Here is a 22,192-nt window from a genome sequence, read left to right as displayed (position 1 = left end):
GCAGGCGTCCCGTAGGAGCAGCAGACACGCATTGCCGCGCTGCTGCTGCTGCTGCAGCGTGCAGCCGGTGCAACAGCGCGAGACTGATAACGCTACGAAGCAGGCTTATCGTATGAGAGACATCGAGACGTGTCTCGACATACGCGGCACGTGACAAAGTGCGAGCGTTTGCAGAAATTTGTAGACAGGGGGCAGTGTGCATGCACCCAAATTTTACGCGAAATATGGCACTAGCGTCTGCCTCTTGGAAACAAAACGTCGGATTGCTTTCTAACCAACGCTGATGCACCTAACTAAGCGCTGCCGTTCGCAGAAAAGGGTCGGTGAGTGTGAATCGGCGACAATATGCTCGTCTGGTAGTACTGCAGAATTATTCGCCTTATCGGTGTCATGTGCGTCGAATCTGCCTAATCATTTACTATTGTTACTAACCGTCCGCACATGAAACAGCGGCACAACTTCTGTAACGATTATGAAATTAAAAAAAAAAAGAAAAGTGGCCGACGGATTCGGGAATAATCCGAATGCAGTGAAATTCCACAGGGCGTCTTTTCAACTAAGATTGGTGAAAACAAATGGTAGTTTAAAGAGCTGTGTACGAGAATACCTCGCACATTTTCACGAACAGAAAGCCAAACTAGATAGGCAACCAAACTGGCGGGGGTAATGCCCTGATAAATTGACGTGGCTGTACAGCAGCACGCTAAGTATTAGTGTCTAAAGAGAGCCACAATAGAGTGGATATGCAAGCAGGTGACAAATTACATTTTAGTATGACACCCTTTTCTGAGTAACCTATTTAACTTAACATAATGTTTGTTTCAAGTCACCCCCTCACCATCCAGTTTAAAGCCTGTTGTAATTGGCAGTGCGCAAAGGACGAAGACCCAAGCAAAGTAGTCCTCGGTATTCACATTTTGTATGTTGTTTGTCCTCTAATTGTTTGCATTGTCGATTACAACATGGATATACACAAACTTACCCGGTCTCTTCTCGTTAACCAAGCGTGATATGTCATTAATTTCCCGGGACAAGTATCATCGCATTCCTTTTACTTGCTCGTTTAAGTTGAAGAAAATCTTACAAGCAAACACTTGCTGTTATCTCACCAATGGGAGTATTCAGTTAAACTAGGAAAACAAACATGCCAAACCTTAAGAGTATTTTTGCAAATCGGTATACTCTCACAATCCTCGGCGGTTCATTAGCAAGCTGTCTCTGTAATGGATTAAACCCAGGATGAGTTCCTATATATACCACCTCACTTTTCGCTATGCTTCTACACTGAAGCTCAGGGGTGCTCGCTCACCTCATCTAATTTTACTGGTATATGTCTGCAATTCATTGCGTGACTTATTAGTGTCCGCCTTCCTGTCTCAAGTTAACCTTCCCCGCGCGCACACTAGCGTTAGGTGGTGCACGCTTTACAGGAGCTGCAACGCGACTGGGAAGCAGCCTTTACGGGGTTGAACGTATAATAACCGTGCCATACGGGCAAAGTAAAGTGCACTTTAAGCGAGTGCACTTCGCGGCTAGTGTCATTCGTAGGCTGCTACACAGGAATTCTTAGTGGCACTCACTGCTGAGTGCACTCGCCGGCGAGTGTGTTCGGCGAACACACTTCGCGGCGGCGAAGTGTGTAGCCTCGTTACCAATGAGAAAAAAAATAAGAAAGCATTACTGAAAGAAGAGTCAGGACTAATTTTAATAACATTGTTTTAAATTGCTGACCTTACAAGATAATAAAATGTGCCACACCGCAAAAAAAATCAAGAACAGCAAAAAACTACTCTCGCTCTCCGGCTGTTCGCGACCACGCCGGGTAATGACTGCGCAGTTGTTTGGCGGATCGAGTCGTTTTGACTGTGGCTGGTCAAGTTGCCGTCGTTGCCGGCGCTTGTAAAGGTGGATTGTAAATGTTGTTTCTAGCAATAATAAACTGTTTTCGTGTGCACATTTTTATATTAACAAATATATGCTTTCCAGTCTGACTCCCGATGGCCATGGCCATCAATTTGAAAGAACACTTTTCTTTCTCGTGTAGCAGCGCACCGCCAAAATGACACTCAGCGCGCTGAAGTGCACTCGCTCAATGTGCACTTCACTTTGCCCGTGTGGCAAGGGTATAAGAGAAGGACGAAACTAGAGAGAGGGATAGAAGACAGCGAAAAGCAGAAGTAATCTGACAGTCGTTCCAATAAAACAAGAAAAACGAGAGAAAGAAAAGAATTAAGAATCACATGTCCAGCAAGGCTGAGTGAGAAAATGAATCACCTAAAAATATATATACGTAGGTTGAAAGCGACTAAATGTGAGAATGACTTCAGAAGAAAAAAAAGTACGCATACGAGTCTCACGTTTTATTATTATTATTATTATTATTATTATTATTATTATTATTATTATTATTATTATTATTATTATTATTATTATTATTATTATTATTATTATTATTATTATTATTTAATGAGTTTATTACTTGTGTTTGTTGACCTTACTGTGTGACATTGTTCTCTAGTTACTCATGGTACTCGTAAGCAATAAAATTTGCGTAGAAGATTGAACCAAATGTGTTTGCATGAGGAAAGCAGGAAGCCCCCCCTCGGTATAGGTTCCCAATTTTCTCTGTGTATCCACAACGCCCGCCACCTGCCATCTTCAACAACCCCAAATCATTTACCTTAATCTACTTAGTCGTGCCCCAGCTTACAGAAACGGCGTATGCATTCTCAATTATCAGCAAAATTAATATTTCCTACAAAAACTGCGTCACAATAATCAATCCTGCAGTCTTCATTTCAATTGCGACCCACATTCCACTGTCTATTGAATGGCAGCAAAGCTACAAGACAGGGTGAAAAATAAAACTCAAGTGTTTTGAGAATCATTACGAAAAAGTGAAGGCAAATGCACCACTGCATTTTGCATGTTTCTTTTATTTATTTTTTTTTTCGCGCTTGAAAAGTTAAGCCATTTTATAATACTTGCGCCTAAAGAGGCACGATCATTTTTAGAAGTAGTTAGTCTAAGCTGCGTTAACTTCAGATCTTTCCTACAGCCACCATCTTCTTTTCTGTACAGAACGAGAAATGAAAAGGCATTCATTCAGTCATTCTAATTATCTATATTTATACATACGTTCTCCACTCACTGAATTTTCTTACTCATAGCACCGAAGGTATGAGGTACGCTGAGCCAACGGGCACTGCGCCCTTGTTCAACAATCTTCTCTCTTTCCATCTTTTATTACAGTGCATCGATAATGTGCATTTCAACGACCTCTTCCACGGCACGATGAGCGACGCTTCGTCGGTCACGATGCCACATTCCATCAGGTACGTGGTGCGGACGCAAGAGACATCGAGCGTTCGTATTAGCCGAAAGTTCTCATGTCTCAGAAACAAAGGATTTCCTCGTTACACGCAAGCCTTCGAGCTGCGACGACTCACGAAAGCGACCTCACATTCAATAGTCTGAAGTGCTTCGAACTTTTTTTTTTTTTGTTTCTTTCTAGAGGCACGATATTTGCAGCCTTTTATTCCGTCGAGACCGAAACGAAATGAAGTCGGCGCATTGTCTTTTGGAAGGCTTGAGAAATTCCAGTCACTTCCTCCTATCTAAACTTTAGCCGATGAGTTATTTAAGAGTTAATTTGTGCCTTGTTTTGACGACGAGCTGACAGAAATCTCAGCGTAATCTAGGGTGCCGCAAGCAGGAGAAATGCGCCTGTTACGAAGAAAACGGCACAAAACTTGATGACCTTGAGATTATCGATAACAACATCGCAGAAGCTTCCTGGCAAATATTGTTGTACGTGAGTACGAGAGGGCGTCGTAGTACAAGATCGCGCATTTGTGCACAACGTTCTTGAACTTGCTATCTAAGAAATCAAGGTAAAAGAAGTAGTGTGGGTAAACGGTGAATGTTAAAAAACAAAATCCTGTGCCAAGTTATATGGATCCATCACAGTTCTAGAAATGGCAATACGTCACTGTCACCACGTGTAAAAGTATGCTAGATCAGAAAAATAAGTAAAAAGAGAGAGGTGGCGTTGAGATCAAAGTTGCATTTCTGACCACTTCCCCGTAATGTCACCGAATTCCGCAACGGCTGGTGGAGGTTAGTGAATTGTTGATCATAAGAACTAACTACTGCCTTCGAATGTAAAAAAAAAAAGAAAAAAAACGTTCAAGCCGGCAACTACTGCGCAAATTGTTTGCCATATCTTGAGTAAAACATGAATAAATTTGCCTCGTCCAGCAACGACGCTATTAGAACCATTATTTTTGTTTTCAGTGTGAGAAAAATTTAACAAGCATTTCGACCTTCAACTGAAAAATTCTACATTAACAAACATTTTTACTATAGACTGGACGCTATAACAATTTCAGAAAAGCAATCTAGTGTTTTATTGCACAGTCTTTTAAGTTTGCCTTCTCAATTTCTTTTCGTTAACCTCTAAACTCTTCAAACGCTTTCGAGCCCAGTGATAGCCCACTCTGCAATAAATGACCCATTACCAGAGTGATAAACCCAGGCGTATCATTGTCACGCGCTGCAGGAACGACCCCAGGCTGTTCAAGGACGACGTGGACATCCGATTCAGTCGTACACTCAACTCCTGCAAGCTGCCCCAGGTAAATGCTCGCGCACTGTCAGACTCGTCCGTGCGTGTACACGGCACGCGTGTCTGCGTGTGCAGATCCGTTATGCGAGTCCCGAGCGCCTTTTCGAGCGCCTGACGGACCTGCGCTTCCTGAGCATCGACTTCCTGAATACGTTCCTGCTCACCTACCGAGTCTTCACCGACGGTGTCAAAGTGCTGGAGGCGCTCAAGAAGGTCCACTACAATCCGGACCTGCAGATCAACGCGATGGGCGCCGCGCTTCAGGACTCAACCGGGTGAGTGACCGCTAAGCACGCAGACGCACAAAGAAAAAAAAAGGAAGCGCGTATGCGCTGCTCGCAATGGCGCGAGCTCTAATACAGCGCATCGCTAAGATGAAAGGTGCCACGAGCGGTAGCGGTAATAGCAGATGCGATAGTGCTATGTCGAAACGCTCCGTTAATGTGTCTATTATTTACCTAATTGCCTCCGCCAAACTTTCTGTACACATTCGTTGAGTTAATCTTGGACAAGAAACAGACACAGGCGCAGATTTAGGCATTGCTTTACGCTTCACGAATTTGTGTTATGTGCATACTGCGCTGGAAGTATCAATGCAGTGTCACTATGGGTCATGAGTGGCTCAGAAGGTGCGCGTTGACAGCGGTTCCCTGGCCGTGGTCGCAGGTCCTTGGACGCAGTCGGTGTCGATGGCGGCGGCCCTTCCGGGGGGGCCGCTGCTGGTCAGGCGGGCGCCGCGACGGCCGGCGCGCCAGGCGCCGCGCCAGACCGGGACATGGGAATGCTGGTGGTGGAGTACGACTACTCGCGGCGCATCAGCACGACCAGCATGCTCTCGGAGGCAGGCGACGCTCAGCCGGGGCACAGTGGCCCCGACCACATGCAGCAAGTCGTGCAGCAGGTCTCGCGAAGCCAGCAGCACTGGAGACTCAGCTACCGAAAGTGTACGTATATCTTCTGTCCTGCACTCCCCATCTGCTCAGTGACCACGATAGTCTATAATCTAGGTGGACTCTCGTGGTAACTTCCTACTTCGTCCTTCCCCACGAAAAAAGAAAGAAAGAAGAGAAACAGGGCACGATATTTTCTTCATGCCATCGCTTTCTGTGAAATTATATACTTTTCATTTCTGTTCCATGTTACGTATTTGCGGTTAAGTTGCAGCTACAGCGTATGTTCGGCGCCCAGGATGAGTAGTCTCATCCGAAGTTGTTTCATTCAGTGCCTTCCTTTTCATGGCGCATGTATGTACGTTCTTTACGAAATACAGAACTAGTATATGTGTTTGTATCGAGAACAAGGGGATCACGTGCGATTGGAAACATAATTATGCGTCCGCTCAACCTAGATATCACGCTAATCGTTAGGCACAATGGCAATCCTTTGTTTACGCCCACTTGAATATACGTGCGCAACATTTATCACTCTTCAATGTATTTTAGTGCTCGAAAGGTTTACTTAAGGCCTACCAACGTATAAAGGACAAAGGCAAGAGTACGCGGCCACGCGTCGTACATGCACGGTCACGCAACTGTGTAAACGTGTTACACAAATCCGGAAAAATAGGCCTATTCTGGCTTGACGTCGATGTTATTGGTAAAATTAACCGCGCAAAGTGAGGAAAATGAAGTGCCGAAGAAGCCGGAATTATTACATCTTTTATATTCAGTCGAAAAAAAATTTGCAATGCAGAAACACTAGATCGATTGAACCTAAAGTTATGATTCTCATGTATATAGGGAGCGACTGTAAAGGAACATGGTGCCAGAGAACTTACTGCCCGTCTGCCAACGAGTTCTTCATTGTGAATCGCTGCGGGATCAATAATTAAAGGAAAGTACACGCGTTGATTCTTCGTCCTCCCACCGCAGTCGAAGAGGAGCAGCTGAAAGAGCAAACGCTGAAGCGGATCCGCGAGGTCGTGTCGCCCAGCCCGGAGCCCATCCTGCCGCCTCCCCCGCCCACCCCCGAGCCGGCCACGGGCGGCCTGGTTCACACGTTGCCGGCGCCCGTACCACTACAAGGGGCCACGCTGGCTCCGCCCGAAGACGTCGGCTTCTTCGGCCAGCTCATGCACCTGCACGAGACCAGCGTGGTCGCCGCGGCCACCGCAGTCGGAATGCCCGTGTAAGTGCATAGGCTCCTCTTTCCTGCTTCGTTTCCGCCTTGAATGAAATGAATGCACTAATCCGTTGCAACAGGGATGGTAACTTCACCAGCCGGTTACATAGGGGTTAGGGTGTATAGGAAGTCTATAGGTGCGTTACACTATCGAGGTCTCGCACGCGAAGCCCCACAGAGCGAGAATTGTTTTCTTTGCGCACCTTATCAGAGTAATCGTCTGCATGAACGACGTTTCGGGTGGATAGTGCTTTATTTCTGGCCCCTACAGTCCGTCACGCTCCCATATAAGGTGTCTCAAGGTGGGAGCTCAAACTCCAACACGGGTTTGCTAATTCCCGCTCCACCAGAAGGCGTAGCAAGCTCTTGCAAATTAAAAATGAAGTCGGGGAGGTTTTTACTATAAGTCCGACGCGCTAAATGTGCCACGGCGCTGCCATATTAGAGCTGTTGATTGCGCAGGAGCCTGACGGGCACCAACGGCGGCCCCTCGGCGAGCCAGCAGGAGCAGCCGCGGCTCGAGGCGCCGAAGGCTTCTCTTTCGTCGGACACGCTGAGTGCCGACGCTAGTTGCCCATCGACACCCGGAAACCTCAGCTCGACGGCGTCCACAGCCACGCTCGTTGGCAGCGTGGGAAGCAACGAGTCCCCTAAGCCCAGTCCCAGCCGGTCAGTATACAACGGCGCCGCATGTAACGTGATTATTCAGCACGCACAGAGTAGTGGGACTGTAAAGAAGAAGCTTACGGATTAAATTGCTGGTCAGTTTAAAGTTAGAGTACGTATCGAGCCTAAGTGACTGAACTGAAGACGCTTCGCTCGCTTCCCATGGCTCTTCAGTGGGCAGATTCATGAAGCAGCGAAGCATCTTCAGTTCGCTCATTTCCACCTTAGTTCGCCAGCGAAGCCGGTGGGTTGGCTCGATTTTAATCGCGTCATGCCAGGACTATGTATGCACGTCTGAAGAAAGGACGTCTTGACCTAGTGCTACAAGTCAAGACAAGCTATTGGTACGACGCTCGCTAAGTTTCAGTCGCGTCGATCCACCCCAAGTGTGCCTCTCCCCGAATATGCCTTCACCACTCTGAGACGTCATGTGTACTGGGCGTGCAGGAAGAATGCGCCCGTTCGGCTTCCGACGCAAGACAGCGTGCAGAGCGCCCACGACGACACCCCACCCCCGACGCCCCCAGCAGCTGCGACGACAGCCCCGCCGGTGATGCAACCCGTGGTGCCGCCGACTCCGCCGCCCTCGGCGGCGACAGTCGCGGCGGCAGTGTGCACGGGTTCGCCGGCCCGCGCCGCGCCGCAGCAGCCCCCGACCGATGTCCGACCTGCGGCCCGGGGGCTGCCGCCGCCAATGACCTCGAGCCAGTCCGCGCCTAACGTCATGAACTACCTGCGTGTGCGCGGCGGTCAGTATATAGGTCTTTTTGTCTCTCCTTAAAATGCCCAGTGAGGTTATAAGAACTTTCATGTAATCAACAGTTCAGGCCGAACACCACTATCGGTAAGGTTGTTGCAATGCGCTGAAATGATTTAATAAATGTTTTCTAACTCTCACGCGCACCTGCGCAATCGTCCAAAGTCTGAGGCACCTCCACGGCTTTCATTTGCTGTTTGGAGTATGGTTGTTACATGACGCCTTTGGCGAGGCTATTAGAACGCCTATTACAGCTGATATAGACAGGACCCAACATTATCAACCACTTAACACTGTCCCGTCTCGTGCGGCGACCATTGTGATGCAGTACTCTCCTGGTTTTCGAAAATGTCGGCGGAGTTAAATTCCAACAGCTCACCGGTCAGGCGACGGTGCACTAGAGGTGAAGCTGAAACAAAGAGAAGGAAAGGTGTTTGCTAGCGGTTCTCCTAGAGAGCAACCGCGGCTGTGGCAGATTTATATTCCATTTTTTGGCCGACCCAAGAAGAATCACCTTCAGACTAGCTTCAAGTTATACAATCCTGTCTCCACGAAATGCCTCGCGCCGCATGTAGTTAGAATACCGTGTCAAATGACAGATGACACACTGTCTAGTAAAAAAAAAAAAGTCATCGCGTGTATCAAATCATCAACATAATTAGACGAAGATCTCGTTTCAACGTTGGGAGAATGCTGCTCAGCACATATTCACGCATGACGTTCCAACACGCACCTCGAGAGTAGTCGTTGGTCGAACTGCTAATACACCCCGCTTCGAACGCCCCGCTTTCGGAAGCAGCTCATTGCCACCCCGTGTGCTCGCATCCGTCGTGTGCAGCCCAGGGCAAGCGGGGCAGCAGCGACACGGAGAGCTCGAGCGTCTCGGTGACGCCTCGCTCGAGCTTCCAGACCGAGTCGACGATCCTGTCGACGCCCCGGTCCAGCTTCCAGTACCCCGACTCGCCGCAGCACAGCAGCAAGGCGGGCGTCGTGGTCACCTCGTCCCGGGCCTCTACGCGACGTTCGTCGACGGCCAGCGCGGCCGCCGCGTTTGCCGTGGCCACCGCGGGCTCCTCGAATCCTCCGGAGCCGCTCGTGGCCGCGGCTGCCGCCGCAGCGGGCGGAGGCGCCGTGCCGCCGGGATCGCAACCGGCCAGCAGGGCCGGCAGCCGCCTGCCCAGTGCGGTCGGTGCCGACCTCAAGATACCCGGTGAGCTGCTTTCCCTTCTCGATCTCTTCAGGCGCTGTTGTCCAGCTTTTTTTTTTTTTTTTTTTTTTTTTTTTTTTTTGCACACGCTGAAATAATGCATCAAATAAAAACTGGCGTAAAAAAAAAAAAATTGTCGCAGTTTCACCCGAAAGGTGAAGCACCAATTGCGATAGCAAATTAGTAGAGAGCTATATGGAGTAAGAATAGTAGTTTTATCAGCTGTATAAACTTGGACATGCAGCAGCACCAGCAACGCGCAGAACTGTTGTCGACGCCGTCGGCGTTTTGCCCGCGTTCGCACCGAACGCGCGCGGCGTATTTATATAAATACGCATTTGGTGCCGCAGCTAAACGTCGCCTCCCCTCTCTCTCTCCCTCCCGTCCCCCCACAGCCTTTTGTGCGACGGAAAAAGTCACGTTTGCTCTCTATATTTGGAAAGGAGGAAAGAGACGCTTAATTCTGCAGCCATTGGCGCTGAGCCGTGCTCCCTCAAGGGCTGCAGAAGATAGCGCCAACCTTTCCCTTTTCCTCAAGAACCACTTATCATCCTTCAGGGAGCACGGCGCAGAACGCGCGTTTGCTCTCCGACGTGCGTTCGCTCCCCGTGAAAGCGCGCGTCCCTCGCGCCCTTTCACTCGCACATACAGCGTCCGGAGCGCGGCGACGATTTCATCGCCGTTGAACGTCATACGGAACCTCACGGCGACGACGACGGCGACGCCGACAGGAGAAATCTGCTTTGTAGTGTCCATATAATTGCTATCGCAATAAAATAGTGATATTTAAGATCTGCTACATACATCTTCCAACTGCCAACTGGACCTATGCTGCAAGTTGACATAATATGTGTAAAGTGTTTCAGCAAAACGAGTTGGAAGGTTGCGTGTTTGCTCTCAGTTTCAGTATGTCATGTAGTTGAGTTCACTTCCGTTACAAAATTTTCTACATAGTTTTAATTCAGCTTCTATTTATTTTAATGCGTCAGCATTAGACCTCTCATGCTAGCGAAAACCCGGTGGCATCCGCCCGTTACCTCATGGCGGGGGATAGGAGGAAAGATTGGAGATGAGGAGAGAGAGAGATTGTAGTTGTGAAGAGGAAGAGGCGAAGAAGCTTGTGACACCACAAGTGGAGAGGAGGAACGAATGAGGGAGATGAGGTGAAGGAGGAAGAGAGTGGTTTGACGTCACACCTTAGGAGCCAATAGGAATACAGGTGGTACGTTACATCCCGCTTCGGCGCTCACAGCCCTAGATAACACAAGGCCGGTGCACTTCGATCCATGACGTCATGCTACCTTGCCCGACTGCCACAGAATCTAGTGGGCATGCCCCCGAGTAAGCTGCGGTGATTTTGACGTCACTGCCTTCGACACGCCGGGCTTGGCAATGAAAATTTCGGTCCAAGTAGCATCACGTCATAAAGCAGAGTGCGCAGGCCTGCCACTGTCACAGCTGGCAGACCACCAGGGGATAGGAGGAAATATGGCAGATAGCCTGCGGCGTTTGACGTGTTTAGAAATGTCTTGTGTAGGTGCATGTATTTGAGTACATTTTAAAATGGATGCGGTGTCGTCAACGAGCGTTATAGAAAGTCGTGCTGAAGAACGTTGCCGAGAGAAGGTCGAGGCGATGCGACGGCGACGACAGGCCGAATTAAAGGAAGCTCGTAAGGCTCGTTTTGCCGCAGCAGCTGACGCGAAGCGTCGAAAGCACGCTGCAGAGTCAGAGGAGGAACGCTGCAGAGTCAGAGGAGGAACGCCAACGTCGGTTAGCAGGGGAGGATGAAGCGAAGCGGGCTAAGCGTCAGGTGGACCCTGCTATGCGTGAGGCAGAAGCCGAGGCGAAATGGGCTAAGCGTCATGCAGATGCTGAATTAAGACGAGCAGAAGCAAAGATGATAAAGCGGCGCTGGTAGGAGGTGGCGTAGAAGATGGCTTAACGTCGAGCGAAAAAGGCCGCAGAGGCGAAGCGCCAATCCCTTCTGCACATTGGAGCAACGAATGCCTTCAAACGAGACTTTCGAACTGTCAATGCTAACGCGTTTTCGTGGGATCAACCAATTGATCGACCATTATTTTTTTTCTCCAAAAACTGTATTGTGTGTAAATTGAATTTTTACGGAATGTTACTGAGTTTCATAAACAGACTGTCCACCATGTTCTAATCTTTTTATATGTCAATTCTACACCTGTTGAGTCAGTCAAAAGAAGCTTGTAGGCTAGCCTAAAAAAAAGTGACACTTCCTTGTTTAGGGAGAAACAGTGATGCCCCGTATGTTCGACATTAATTGGAGTAATTTTCCGGATGTCGCTAAAAGCCGAGAAAAAGAAATTCGGCAGCATTTCTTTTTCGATTCATAATATGAGCAGGCCCCGGGTCACATCACTTACGCATGCAAACACATCTTACACAAACAGCAGAGCAACCCCTACACAGAACAGGTACGCACAACACTTTCGCATATAAACATTGCTCGCGCTATACCTATACCCAAGACCTTTCAACTGACTTATACTGCCATGGTGTTTCAACCTAAAATGTAATGCATCTCTGTTCAACGCAATTAAACAACGAATCTCGACAGCATGATTGCATCTTTATAGTAATGAAATAGGCAACTCAACAGTGCGCAATCCCGTGTGCATATAACTTATTACATTGAATGTCTCTAAATTAGCGACTAGCGAATCAAATACGCTTCGATTTTCACATTTTGAGAGTGTTCAATACCGGGTCATTTAAGTGTGTATCGAGTGTAAGTCAACTGAAGCTTTCGTAACTTTAGTCAATTAAATATCTACCGACTTTACTCATTATCATCGTTTTTCTATAAGCTCAGAATGCACTTGATATGCAGTCAATTGAAACTCAAAGTACATTTTTGTAAGTGTCATTTCATTGTTTTTCACAATATGTTTTATATCAGGCATATTTTTCAGTGGCTGGACAGATGCTTTCCAAGTATGCCAGACATTAAATCGTTGACGTTCTCATATTTGACGTCAACGTATAAAGTTCTCGCAGGGAGTTCACATTCTATATACTTAACAAAATTCACACAGCAATTGAAAAATCTTAATCCATTCTGCAGGTGTACGCGTTTCATGATTCTGAAGATGAAAGAAATGTGTGAAAATAAACGTTTATATGCACAGAATTATATTGGCCCCTGGAGCAGTTGTACCGGTGTCTTTATTCGAGGGACCTGTACCATTGCTTTCATGGTCAGAAAAAAGCTAGTTAGATTCGGTGACGCTATCTTGGCGTGCGTAGTTGTAGATGCTCACCACTGCCACGGCGCGTGCGTAAGTGTCTATAGCACGGAGTTTCAAGTAACTCCGACACATACTGCCTAGGGGGCTGCAAGCAAGCACGACAGTTCGGCCAGCATGGGAATAATGGGGAGGGAGTACGTACAATGATTGCTGGCTTCAAACGGGTTTGTGAAGTTTGCAAACTGATCACCTGCAACAATGTATTGCGTAGCCAGTGCAACAATTCGCAATGAGAACACATACGCACGAAGACTATAGTTGTCTTGCTGGAAAATGTTGATTTTGCGGGTATGTAGAAAGATTGCGCGTAATAAACGCGCCACTACAATGCCTGAAGCTAAAAACGCAAAGATTAGACAAATCCATCTAGTACTACGCATATTAATGTGACAGCAGTGTATGCCCCATTACGCGAAAATCCGTTGTAGTCCATCAGTGCAGACATTTAGGCTTGTTGGTTTGCAGATTTTCTTTTTGTAGCGCAAAAAGCACACGGACGTAGAAGAACGAAGACACACACAGGCGCTAACTTCCAACAACCAGTCCACGGCGTGGCCGAATTATGGTACCAAACATGGCCAACGGCGCAAGGAGTGAGAACACGTCGTAAAAGCACGTTTCCCCGACGCCACGGCAGCTCCACGGTTCTAGTTGATTAAAGCTGTGCCTAGTGCATGCGTCATTGGGCACGTGATGGCGCAGCCAATGGGGAGGAGGTGGCGCCACGTCAGGAATGTATAAAATGAGTGTATAAAATAAAAAGCCATAATGTCCAATTGAACGTCGCTGAGCGGTCCTTCGAGTTACGAACTCCTCGCGGGCAAGCGAGCGTGTTGAGACGCTTGAAGCGTACCGAAGCGTAGGCTAGAGCGTGCGCGGACAAGGAACGCGCGGAAGGAAACATTTCACCAAATGGATTCTAAAATACTTCCACATTCCCACACGTAAGCAGCCTTAAGTGTCTCTGCCGAATTTTTTTTTTTTTCGCGATAGCTGAATGATCAGTGCACCAGTGTAATCTAGTAGTAATTTTTATATGAAACTATATGTGGTCTACGGTTCTCTACGGTCAGTTGCATCGCAAATCCACTTGTATTGTGCTGTTCTCCAGCACGGACTCATGAAATGGCTTGATCTCGCAGGAGCAGCTGGCGGGGCCGCCGTGGGCCCTGGACCGGCAGCTCTGCGCGCCAAGCGGGAATCAATGATCAGCACCGCGGCCACCATGCGAGTGCTCAACGTACTCCGCCATTGGGTCTCCAAACACTCCCAGGTCAGCATTCGTGAAGTTACAGACGTGCAAAGTGTTAGCTCAGTTTTATACACCGTTTCGTATATATGCGTTATTTTTCCGCCCATCCAAACGGGCAGCTTGTGTGTGTGCAACCCCGCACGTATGCCACGGTGCTGATAGCTTTGGTTCTCTTCTGCTAGCAACAGTACACTCAGCTATATCGAAAGCTTGCGGCTGTCTGATATTTGTAGGTTGAGGAAGTTTGGCGTGAATATGTCTCCATGTTTTTGCGTGTTAAGTATAACAATAAGTATCTTTATGAAACGGGCCTGCATGCTTATATTTAACTCCATTATGACGTTATGCCGCGTGGCAACTCAAGCGAAAAAAAAAATATAATGCAATGGTAAACTCGGTGGTAATGCAGTTCCACTCAACGTGAAAGCTGGGGAAGTGCGGAGCAGTGATTCGCCGGTGTTTTCCTTGTGTTTTCCTTGTGTTCATCTTGTTTTATCCTCTGTTTATCGTGTGTTTAGCAATCCATCGTCCGTTTTGACACCTGTGCTAAGGCACAACTGGTGGGAAACCACCATGCACATGGAGTCAAAGCCTTTGCTGATGATAGTTAAAAGCGATTTTAATGAATTTCTGTTAATTAATGTGCTTAATGCTTGATTATTCCTGTCTTCTAAATTATTCTGAATCATGTTAGTTTATTTTGAATCGGCTTTGATCAATTCTGCACTTGTTTTTACCCTATTTTGAGCACTTGTTTGTCAGCGTGATCACACGGCAGACGCCGAGGCCGACGGCCCGGGCCCCTAAGGTGCTTCGCACTTAGAAGTGTAGCAGTAAACGAGGCAGCCACATAATCTGTGAAAAGTATCCAACATTGCTGCTCCGCCAAGCCGGTTGTCGCAGACGATGTCCCAATATTAGGGTGTACTATATTGCGGACATTAGCGGCAAGAAAGAAACCAAAGATCATTTCAATACCAAACTCAAATATGCTAATTAACTTTTTAATTACTGTCTAAAAGGCACATGATGTAATTGCAAAATTGAAGCGGACAAGTAGCGAAGTGATACCTGCCAAGCAGGAACCCTATAACTAGCACAGTTTTCGTATATTTGGCCTTAAAAAGTGCTATGAATACACTGACGTTCCAGTCAAGAGTTTCCAAAAGCGCTCCTTTAACAGTTCGGGACGATCTTAACTGGAAACGGCAAATATGGCATAGATATCTCGGAAGTGGTGCTATTCATGGGATTTCTAGTAAGTAGGCATGACTTCGTCATTCCTCCGCTTCGATTTCGCAATTACGTGTGCCCTAAAGTTAGTGATTTAAATGGAATTATAGCATGTTATAGTTAATAACGGGAATTATCGCTTAAATTTTCTTTCTGCTAATGTCCGCCTAGGCATGTCGCCTATCTGCAATAACGGCAGGAGCCTTGATGTGACAGTTTCTTAGAGAAAGAAAAAGTATTCCACTTAAAAAGAAACACACATGGTATATGCCGTGAACTTCAGAAAGAGCAAAACAGAATGCTCTTAATGTGGGTAAATGCAGCTGCGGCTCATCGACCCAAGCCAGAGCGTCCGAGCATCAGGTTTTTCAGTCTGTGAACTATGGCGTACCACTATATAGAACGCTGTGGCTAAAGGTACGTCCGATGTACCCGAATTTCAGAAGCCAAAGGTACGTCGGACAGACTCGTGGTGAATCAGTCATGCCAGATTATACCTTGCTCGCGCCTTACGGTGCTCTACCTTCAAAATAACATGACTGACTTTCCCGGGGGGAGCAGTAGGAGCCGTAGTAAAGACCAGGCCTGCTCTCCGGGAGCAGTATCTTCGCTCGTGCCAGGGTTTCCGTATGATGCTCTCCGTGACTTTCCAAAAGCATTTTTTAATGGTCCCCTTTGAGTCGAATAAACGTCCTTCTGCAAAAACACATACAAAGATCGGTAGACTGGAGCCACGGAGCAAGCGAAACGGAAGCAAAGCTACGTCCGACGTATCTGTGGCTGCATGCTGGGATTCGGTTACGTCCAGCGTACCTTTAGACACTCTGTATATAGAAAGCCCGCATTGTAATACAGTATAGCAAACTTACGTCAAAAACACGTTCTCAAGTTTCCGGCACCCTCCGCGCGCTCTATGAAAGTCCACCGTAGCGATTGAGCATGGTGCAATCGTGCTAGGAGGGCAGTTGTTATGTGCCTGCTGAGTGAGCATGGGGTCCTCAGCATTATGTGCCATTGTCTCCGGCGTTACCGCGCACATTTTAAACCCATGTCCACGATATACAGCATACATGTTCGCTCTGACCCGTGGCATTGCAGGACTTTGAGAACGACCCGAAGCTGCTGCAGATGACAACCGAGTTCCTGGAGGAGCTGGCTCACAACTCCAACCTCCTTCCGGCTGAACACAAGGCGGCCGCCCAGCTCTTGCACATGATCTCCAAGCAAGATCAGGACAAGACGAAAGTAGACCTCGACATCCTCTTGGCTCCTCATATGGTACGTTTCTCAACCTCAACAAGATCGTCTTTGACAGGGTAGCATAATATGAATAGTAGTAACATTTCCAGGCATACAGTCCCGCAGCAATGCTGTTGCGCTTTCAAATGTGTAAAACTAATAGGTTGGCAAGTTTTGTCACGCATTCATTATCCAAGAGCTGACTGTCTAAAGAACGCAGTCGGTGTTTAGGATGTAGAGCAGTAATAAATTGTATTTTGTTTGCCCCGTGGAGATAGCGTGAATTTGAGAAGATTCCGGTCTAATTTCTCCCTATATTCACTGCAGACACCAAGTAAAGAGACAGTGGAGTCCTTGTCGGCACTTGAGATCGCCGAAGGCATGACCTACCTCGACCACAAGATATTCATAGCTATACGCAGCGAGTGAGTAACACATTCTACTGATATTGATGCTTTCTTTTACAGCATGATGTCAATCCTGGTTCTAAATAATGCCTCTTGAACACAGGGAGTTTCTAGGTCAAGCCTGGATGAAGCCTGAGAAGGCAACCAAGGCTCCTCATATTCTTCTTATGACAAGAAGGTTCAATGATGTGAGTTCTCTGTCTATTTAGGATTGTTACATACGCACATTTCGTCATTTTGTCGTAGAAAAGAAACACGCCGCAGTTGATTTAAGAGGTTATTTAAGCCAAAAGCTATGACATATCACTTTTTCGTGATTTTCCGCGTGAGAGGTGCCGGCAACGTTAAAGCATGTTGTTCTTATAACATCATCACATGTCTTCCTTTCCAGTACGGAAGTGCATATACGCGCATAGATCTGAATGCAGCCACGCAGACGATTCGGATCGCGGCCTTTTCCGCCGTAACGCCGACTACACCAGTTGTTTTCGAAACGTCAGGCTGACTTCAACGTTTAGCCTAACCTCATTTCTGCAATCAGCAGAACCGCGTTGTACCCGCTAAGATAACCTATTGCCTATGGCGTTGCGCAGCTGAGAACGAGGTCGCGGGTTCGATTTTTGCCGCGGCAGTCGCATGTTGATGGGGACGAAATGCAAAAAAAAAAAAAAAAAACGCTGGTGCACTTAGATTTTAAGTGCAGGTTAAAGAACCTCAGGTGGTTAAAATTAATGCAGAGTACAATGGTGTGCCTCATAATTGTATCGCGGTTCTGACACGTAAAACCGAAGAATTAAATTTTGTTAAGAACCACCTTGTTTTATCGTAGGGTACTTGGGGTATCAAAACTGTGAAACGCCACATGTTAAAGACACAAAGGAAAGACCACATTGTACGCACATTGTTCTTTCAGGTCTATTCATTTTGTCTGGTGGCACTTTATTACTTTCACAATGTTAAACCAGTATGCTTGACTTTCTATTTCGTTCACGTCTGTACGTATACATGGTGACGTCGATTGTACGGGATGCTTTGCATGCGCTAAACTCTTCCATTTCATTTAAGTGATCAGCTGCGTCTCACCTCTCTACATGTAAATGTCATGTTTAACCTTCATGTTTCTGAAAATCGCGCAGTGAGACGCGCCGAGCTGTGATTCCGTTCAACTTACAATCAGTGGCTAACGCGGCTCACCTTGTGTGTATCCGTCACGTGAACAGGTGAGTCGTTTGGTGGTGTCGGAAATTATGCGCTGTCCGGAGATGTCCAAGCGAGTGACCATCATTGACAAGTGGTCCGCCGTCGCCGACATCTGCCGCTGCCTGCACAATTTCAACGGTGTGCTCCAAATCTGCGCGGCCTTCATGAACAGCTCGGTGTTCCGCCTCAAGAAAACCTGGGAGAAGGTCTCAAAGACGGTAAGACCTCGAAGAACCCGGCTGTCTGACAAAGCGCATGGGTGACTGTGGCGTTACCTTCTCTGTCCGCACAGACGAAGCAGACGATCGACAAGCTGCAGGCATTGGTGTCGGCTGACGGGAGGTTCCGCAACATGCGTGACGCTCTTCACCGCTGCGACCCACCCTGCATTCCGTACCTGGGCTTGTACCTCACCGACCTCTCCTTCATCGAGGAGGGCACGCCAAACTTCACAGAGGAAGGACTGCTCAACTTCTCCAAGATGAGAATGGTGCGCGACTCGATGCCACTTCCTCTTGCCTCTCCCTGCCCGTTTTATTACATATATACAGAATCCCTCCCCCACTTTGACCTACGTACTGAAACGTCATTCAAAGAGTAGCACAATTACCAAACAATTCCCACAATAACCTACGAGGATTTCCTAAGCTTCGGAAGCACATAACACCAACTATCCCTTTAATCTGTTTACCAACAGCCTCAGCAGCAACCCTATCGGCAAGCACAATTAGAGCATATTACACGTCTAAGGACGCGGTTTATGTGGAAACAACGTAGAAAACTAAAAGTTGTGGTCATATAGCCATGTTTAATTTGCTTCGACACAATAAGGCAAATGGCTTAGCGCGCATCATGCAGAGGAACCTACTCCGATAATAGAGGATAACGGCGCGCGTGCGCTAATAATATGCAGCTGTTCGCAGAACGTTTTGAGACATGTGAGCAACAAGCAGCTCAGCAACCATGACATTCTGCTTCTGGACATAAGGTGGCGGGTTCAACTCCCCGTTGCGATGCACGCTTTCCGAAGAGGGCGAAATGTAAAAATACTTGTTCACTTAAAGGGACATTAAAGAAAACTTGGACTGATAAAGTATTCTTCGAAAACTCTGCTGTCGTTAATTACACTGCAATAGGTCAATTATGAGAAGAGAAAATTAAGCTAAAAGTTCATTTTTTTTTAATTGCGCGTGGGCACCCCAACATCAGCACTTCAGTGTGACGTCACGACTTCTAAAGTAATTTTTCGTATTTGGGCCATGTTGGCTCAGTAAAAGTTAGCGAAACTTGCCGTGTTCAGTCTTGGGCTCCTTTAGAACACAATGCAGTCGATTTTTACTGCTAAAGAATTAACTGGGACCCAGAAAACGCTGTCAAAATCCATGACGTCACGGTGAGCTGGTGTGGGAACTTCAAGGTGGCGTCGCCACTGGCCTTCTGTGTTTTTCGTTTCTTTCTGGCTTACCAAGCGTCTTCTCGCGGTAAGAGTGGTGTTTTTGGTATCGCGGAAGGGTAATGATACAGAAGAAATAATTTTTCCCTTTAGTGTCCCTTTAAGTTAACGTGCGTGTAAAATAAAGTGATATGGTCAAAATTAATTCGCAGCCCTCTATCACGGCGTCCCTCGACCACCTGGTGTAGCCTCAAGAATTAAGCATCCATCAGCTATTGGTCTTTTGTGTTCTTTGTATTGAGAATAAACATCATGCACGAGGTCTCGCGGTTTCGGTGCCTGGGTTCTGATGGAGATATAATACAAAAAACGCTCATGTACTACACTTTTGTCGTGTGTTAAAGGACCCCTCAATAGGTCCGGCCATTTTAAGCAAATAAGAGGATGTGATTCCGCATGGCAGTGCGCAAGGCTTTATACCTCACGTGATTGTAACTCCCTAATACGCTATATATATTTAAAGCCACAATGAGTGCGTTCAGTTTATTACTAGCCCTGCCCTCGCTCGCTTTGTTTCGAAATGAGCATACGGTGTATGCAATTCTTTGCAGATTGCTCATGTGATCCGGGAGATTCGCCATTTCCAGCAGACTCCGTACAAGATTGAGATGATTCCTAAGGTAAGCTTGTTTATAGGCACGTGCACAGATAAGCTTGAAACCGCAAGGAAGAATGCTTTATTCATAGCAATTGCTTCCAATGATGTAGCTAGCATCATTATAGCTGCATTCTTACAAGATTCACATCTTATTGTTTTGATTTAAGGTATTTTGTCACGCGTAAATAAGCATAAGGAAGGAAGGAAGGAAGGAAGGAAGGAAGGTGGAATAGACGGAAATACAGGGAGGTTAGCCAGTTCTCAGACCGGCTGGTTACCCTGTGCTGGGGAAAGAGGGTAAGGAATAAAAGATAATAGAAAAGAGATGTTACAAAAAAAAGGAAAGAAGAGAAAAACAAGAGAGAGAAAAAGGAAATGAGAATACGGTACTGCTCTAAGACCAGTTCTCCGCAACAAGCGCAACAACGCTTTCAAAGCCTTCTGTGCTGAGGACGGTCTCGGCCAATGTCCCAGGACCCCTTTAATATACTCTATATCATCAGTGAGGCTCTAATTTCCTGTCACATATTTTCAATCGGCGATTGATTTCGTGGTGCTTAGTTATTTATGTATTAGTTCTCGATACCTTACAGGCTCGACTTGCACGCATTTTCATGCCAAAACACACAATATGGCTTTGGAAGCGTTAGAAGCGACAAATACCGAACTACGAATTCTTTTCCCCTCCAGTTACTGTTTTAATGCATCGCGTGGCTGCTTCACTAAAAATTATAGCAGCAATGAAAAAATCAGTAGCCCCTTCCCTGTCGAAGAAATGGGATTAGCGAAGCTTGTCGTGTGTTTCTTCGGTGTTCCTTGGAACGAATTGCACTGATGAGTACCACGTTGTGCTCGAACCACAACCGGTCGCACGCACTGTAGCTGGCTCCGAAGTTCCGGTTGAGAAACTCGCATTGAAACCTGGCCGTCGCACCGGAGAAGTTGGCGCTAGCGTTGCTGAGGCGTGCACCACCGTCGTCGGCTTCCTTGAGGGCAATACGAAGCTGACGTTTCGCCTGGGCTTCGGAAGCCCTCACGCTAGAATCGGCACGTCGACGACGAGCCCTTTCCCAAGCGAGTTCGCATCGCCATTGCTCAAACGCAGTCTGCTCCTCGGCGGAACGCAGCACGCGCGGCCTTCCCATCCGGTCTCCGAAATTTATCTGAGGTGAGGAAAGCCCAGCGGAGCACGCTCCAACTCCCTTTCCTTGCCTTTCCCTCCCCGCGACAGACCAAGCGACCCTGATTGGACGCGCGCGTCACACGATCCGGCACCGGCGCAGCTTTCCCCGCATCCGCTCTTCCTTTCTTTCTTTCTTGTCCCTGGCTCATACCCGCATATCCAATGCGGGTATGCGCCACACATGAGTTTTTGCGTGACTACAACGCCACCAAAACTTGTGAGCCAATACAAGCTTCGCTTGTAAAATTTTAATACTGTTCGTCAACATGAGATATTGATAACGCCTAAATGCTTGTTGTGCAAAAGGTGTTATGGAAGCATTCATACAAAAAGGACGAAAACTTTTACACAAGACTGACGTACTGATGAAGTTCTTTATGCCAGATTTAAAAGAGTTTGCACTCACAAGAAAACACAGTAGTATTTTTAAACTGGAAATAGAAGATAATAAATACAATTCATCAACGCCCTTTTACGTATCAGTATGCAGCAAACACTTTTATTCAAAAATGCATCGCACTTGCTCTCGGAAACAGTTTCAGCTGGAAGCTTATTGCAACTGTAGATGACAAGGCATAGTGCACGTGGTGACTGATGCATGAGTTTATTATGGGCGAACTTGGATTGTGCCTTTAAAGGGGTGATCTAATAGGGCGAAGAGGCGACGGGCCGGTTTGATATGGGGTTCTGTGAATGCCGAAGGTTGATATGGGGTTCTGGGAATGCCGACATAAAGTCGGTGAAAGAAAAAAAAAATCCGAGGACACCTAAGCACTTATGAGTTGCGAATGCGAAAGCAATAATGTCCATTTGAACGCCGCTGAGCGGTCCTTCGAGTTTTACGATGCGAGTAATGCTTTATTAGAGTTTGCTGCGGAGTATGTTATCGAGTTTTAATGCGATAGCGTTAAGGGCCCCGTGTCGCAGAAAATCCGGTGTCGGCGTCGGCGCTGGCGGAGTTTTCCGTA

General features: G+C 47.1%; 1 protein-coding gene across 1 annotated transcript in view; it reads left to right on the top strand.

The window, feature by feature from the left end:
* Window positions 1–22,192, top strand: part of LOC119442879 (ras-specific guanine nucleotide-releasing factor 2-like) — a 323,001-nt gene that overhangs the window by 285,506 nt on the left and 15,303 nt on the right. The window contains exons 15-29 of the mRNA XM_049662434.1: window positions 3,253–3,335; window positions 4,562–4,637; window positions 4,703–4,902; window positions 5,294–5,571; window positions 6,499–6,754; window positions 7,211–7,417; window positions 7,862–8,163; window positions 9,010–9,381; window positions 13,802–13,932; window positions 16,243–16,422; window positions 16,711–16,808; window positions 16,894–16,978; window positions 18,011–18,208; window positions 18,283–18,480; window positions 19,995–20,063. Of these exons, the coding sequence (XP_049518391.1) occupies window positions 3,253–3,335; window positions 4,562–4,637; window positions 4,703–4,902; window positions 5,294–5,571; window positions 6,499–6,754; window positions 7,211–7,417; window positions 7,862–8,163; window positions 9,010–9,381; window positions 13,802–13,932; window positions 16,243–16,422; window positions 16,711–16,808; window positions 16,894–16,978; window positions 18,011–18,208; window positions 18,283–18,480; window positions 19,995–20,063 (2,733 nt within the window). The remainder of the gene's footprint in view (window positions 1–3,252; window positions 3,336–4,561; window positions 4,638–4,702; window positions 4,903–5,293; window positions 5,572–6,498; window positions 6,755–7,210; window positions 7,418–7,861; window positions 8,164–9,009; window positions 9,382–13,801; window positions 13,933–16,242; window positions 16,423–16,710; window positions 16,809–16,893; window positions 16,979–18,010; window positions 18,209–18,282; window positions 18,481–19,994; window positions 20,064–22,192) is intronic.

The sequence above is a fragment of the Dermacentor silvarum genome, chromosome 2 (genome assembly GCF_013339745.2).
Source record: "Dermacentor silvarum isolate Dsil-2018 chromosome 2, BIME_Dsil_1.4, whole genome shotgun sequence".
NCBI classification, from domain to species: Eukaryota; Metazoa; Arthropoda; class Arachnida; order Ixodida; family Ixodidae; genus Dermacentor; species Dermacentor silvarum.
This window is presented reverse-complemented; position numbering and strand designations above follow the sequence as displayed.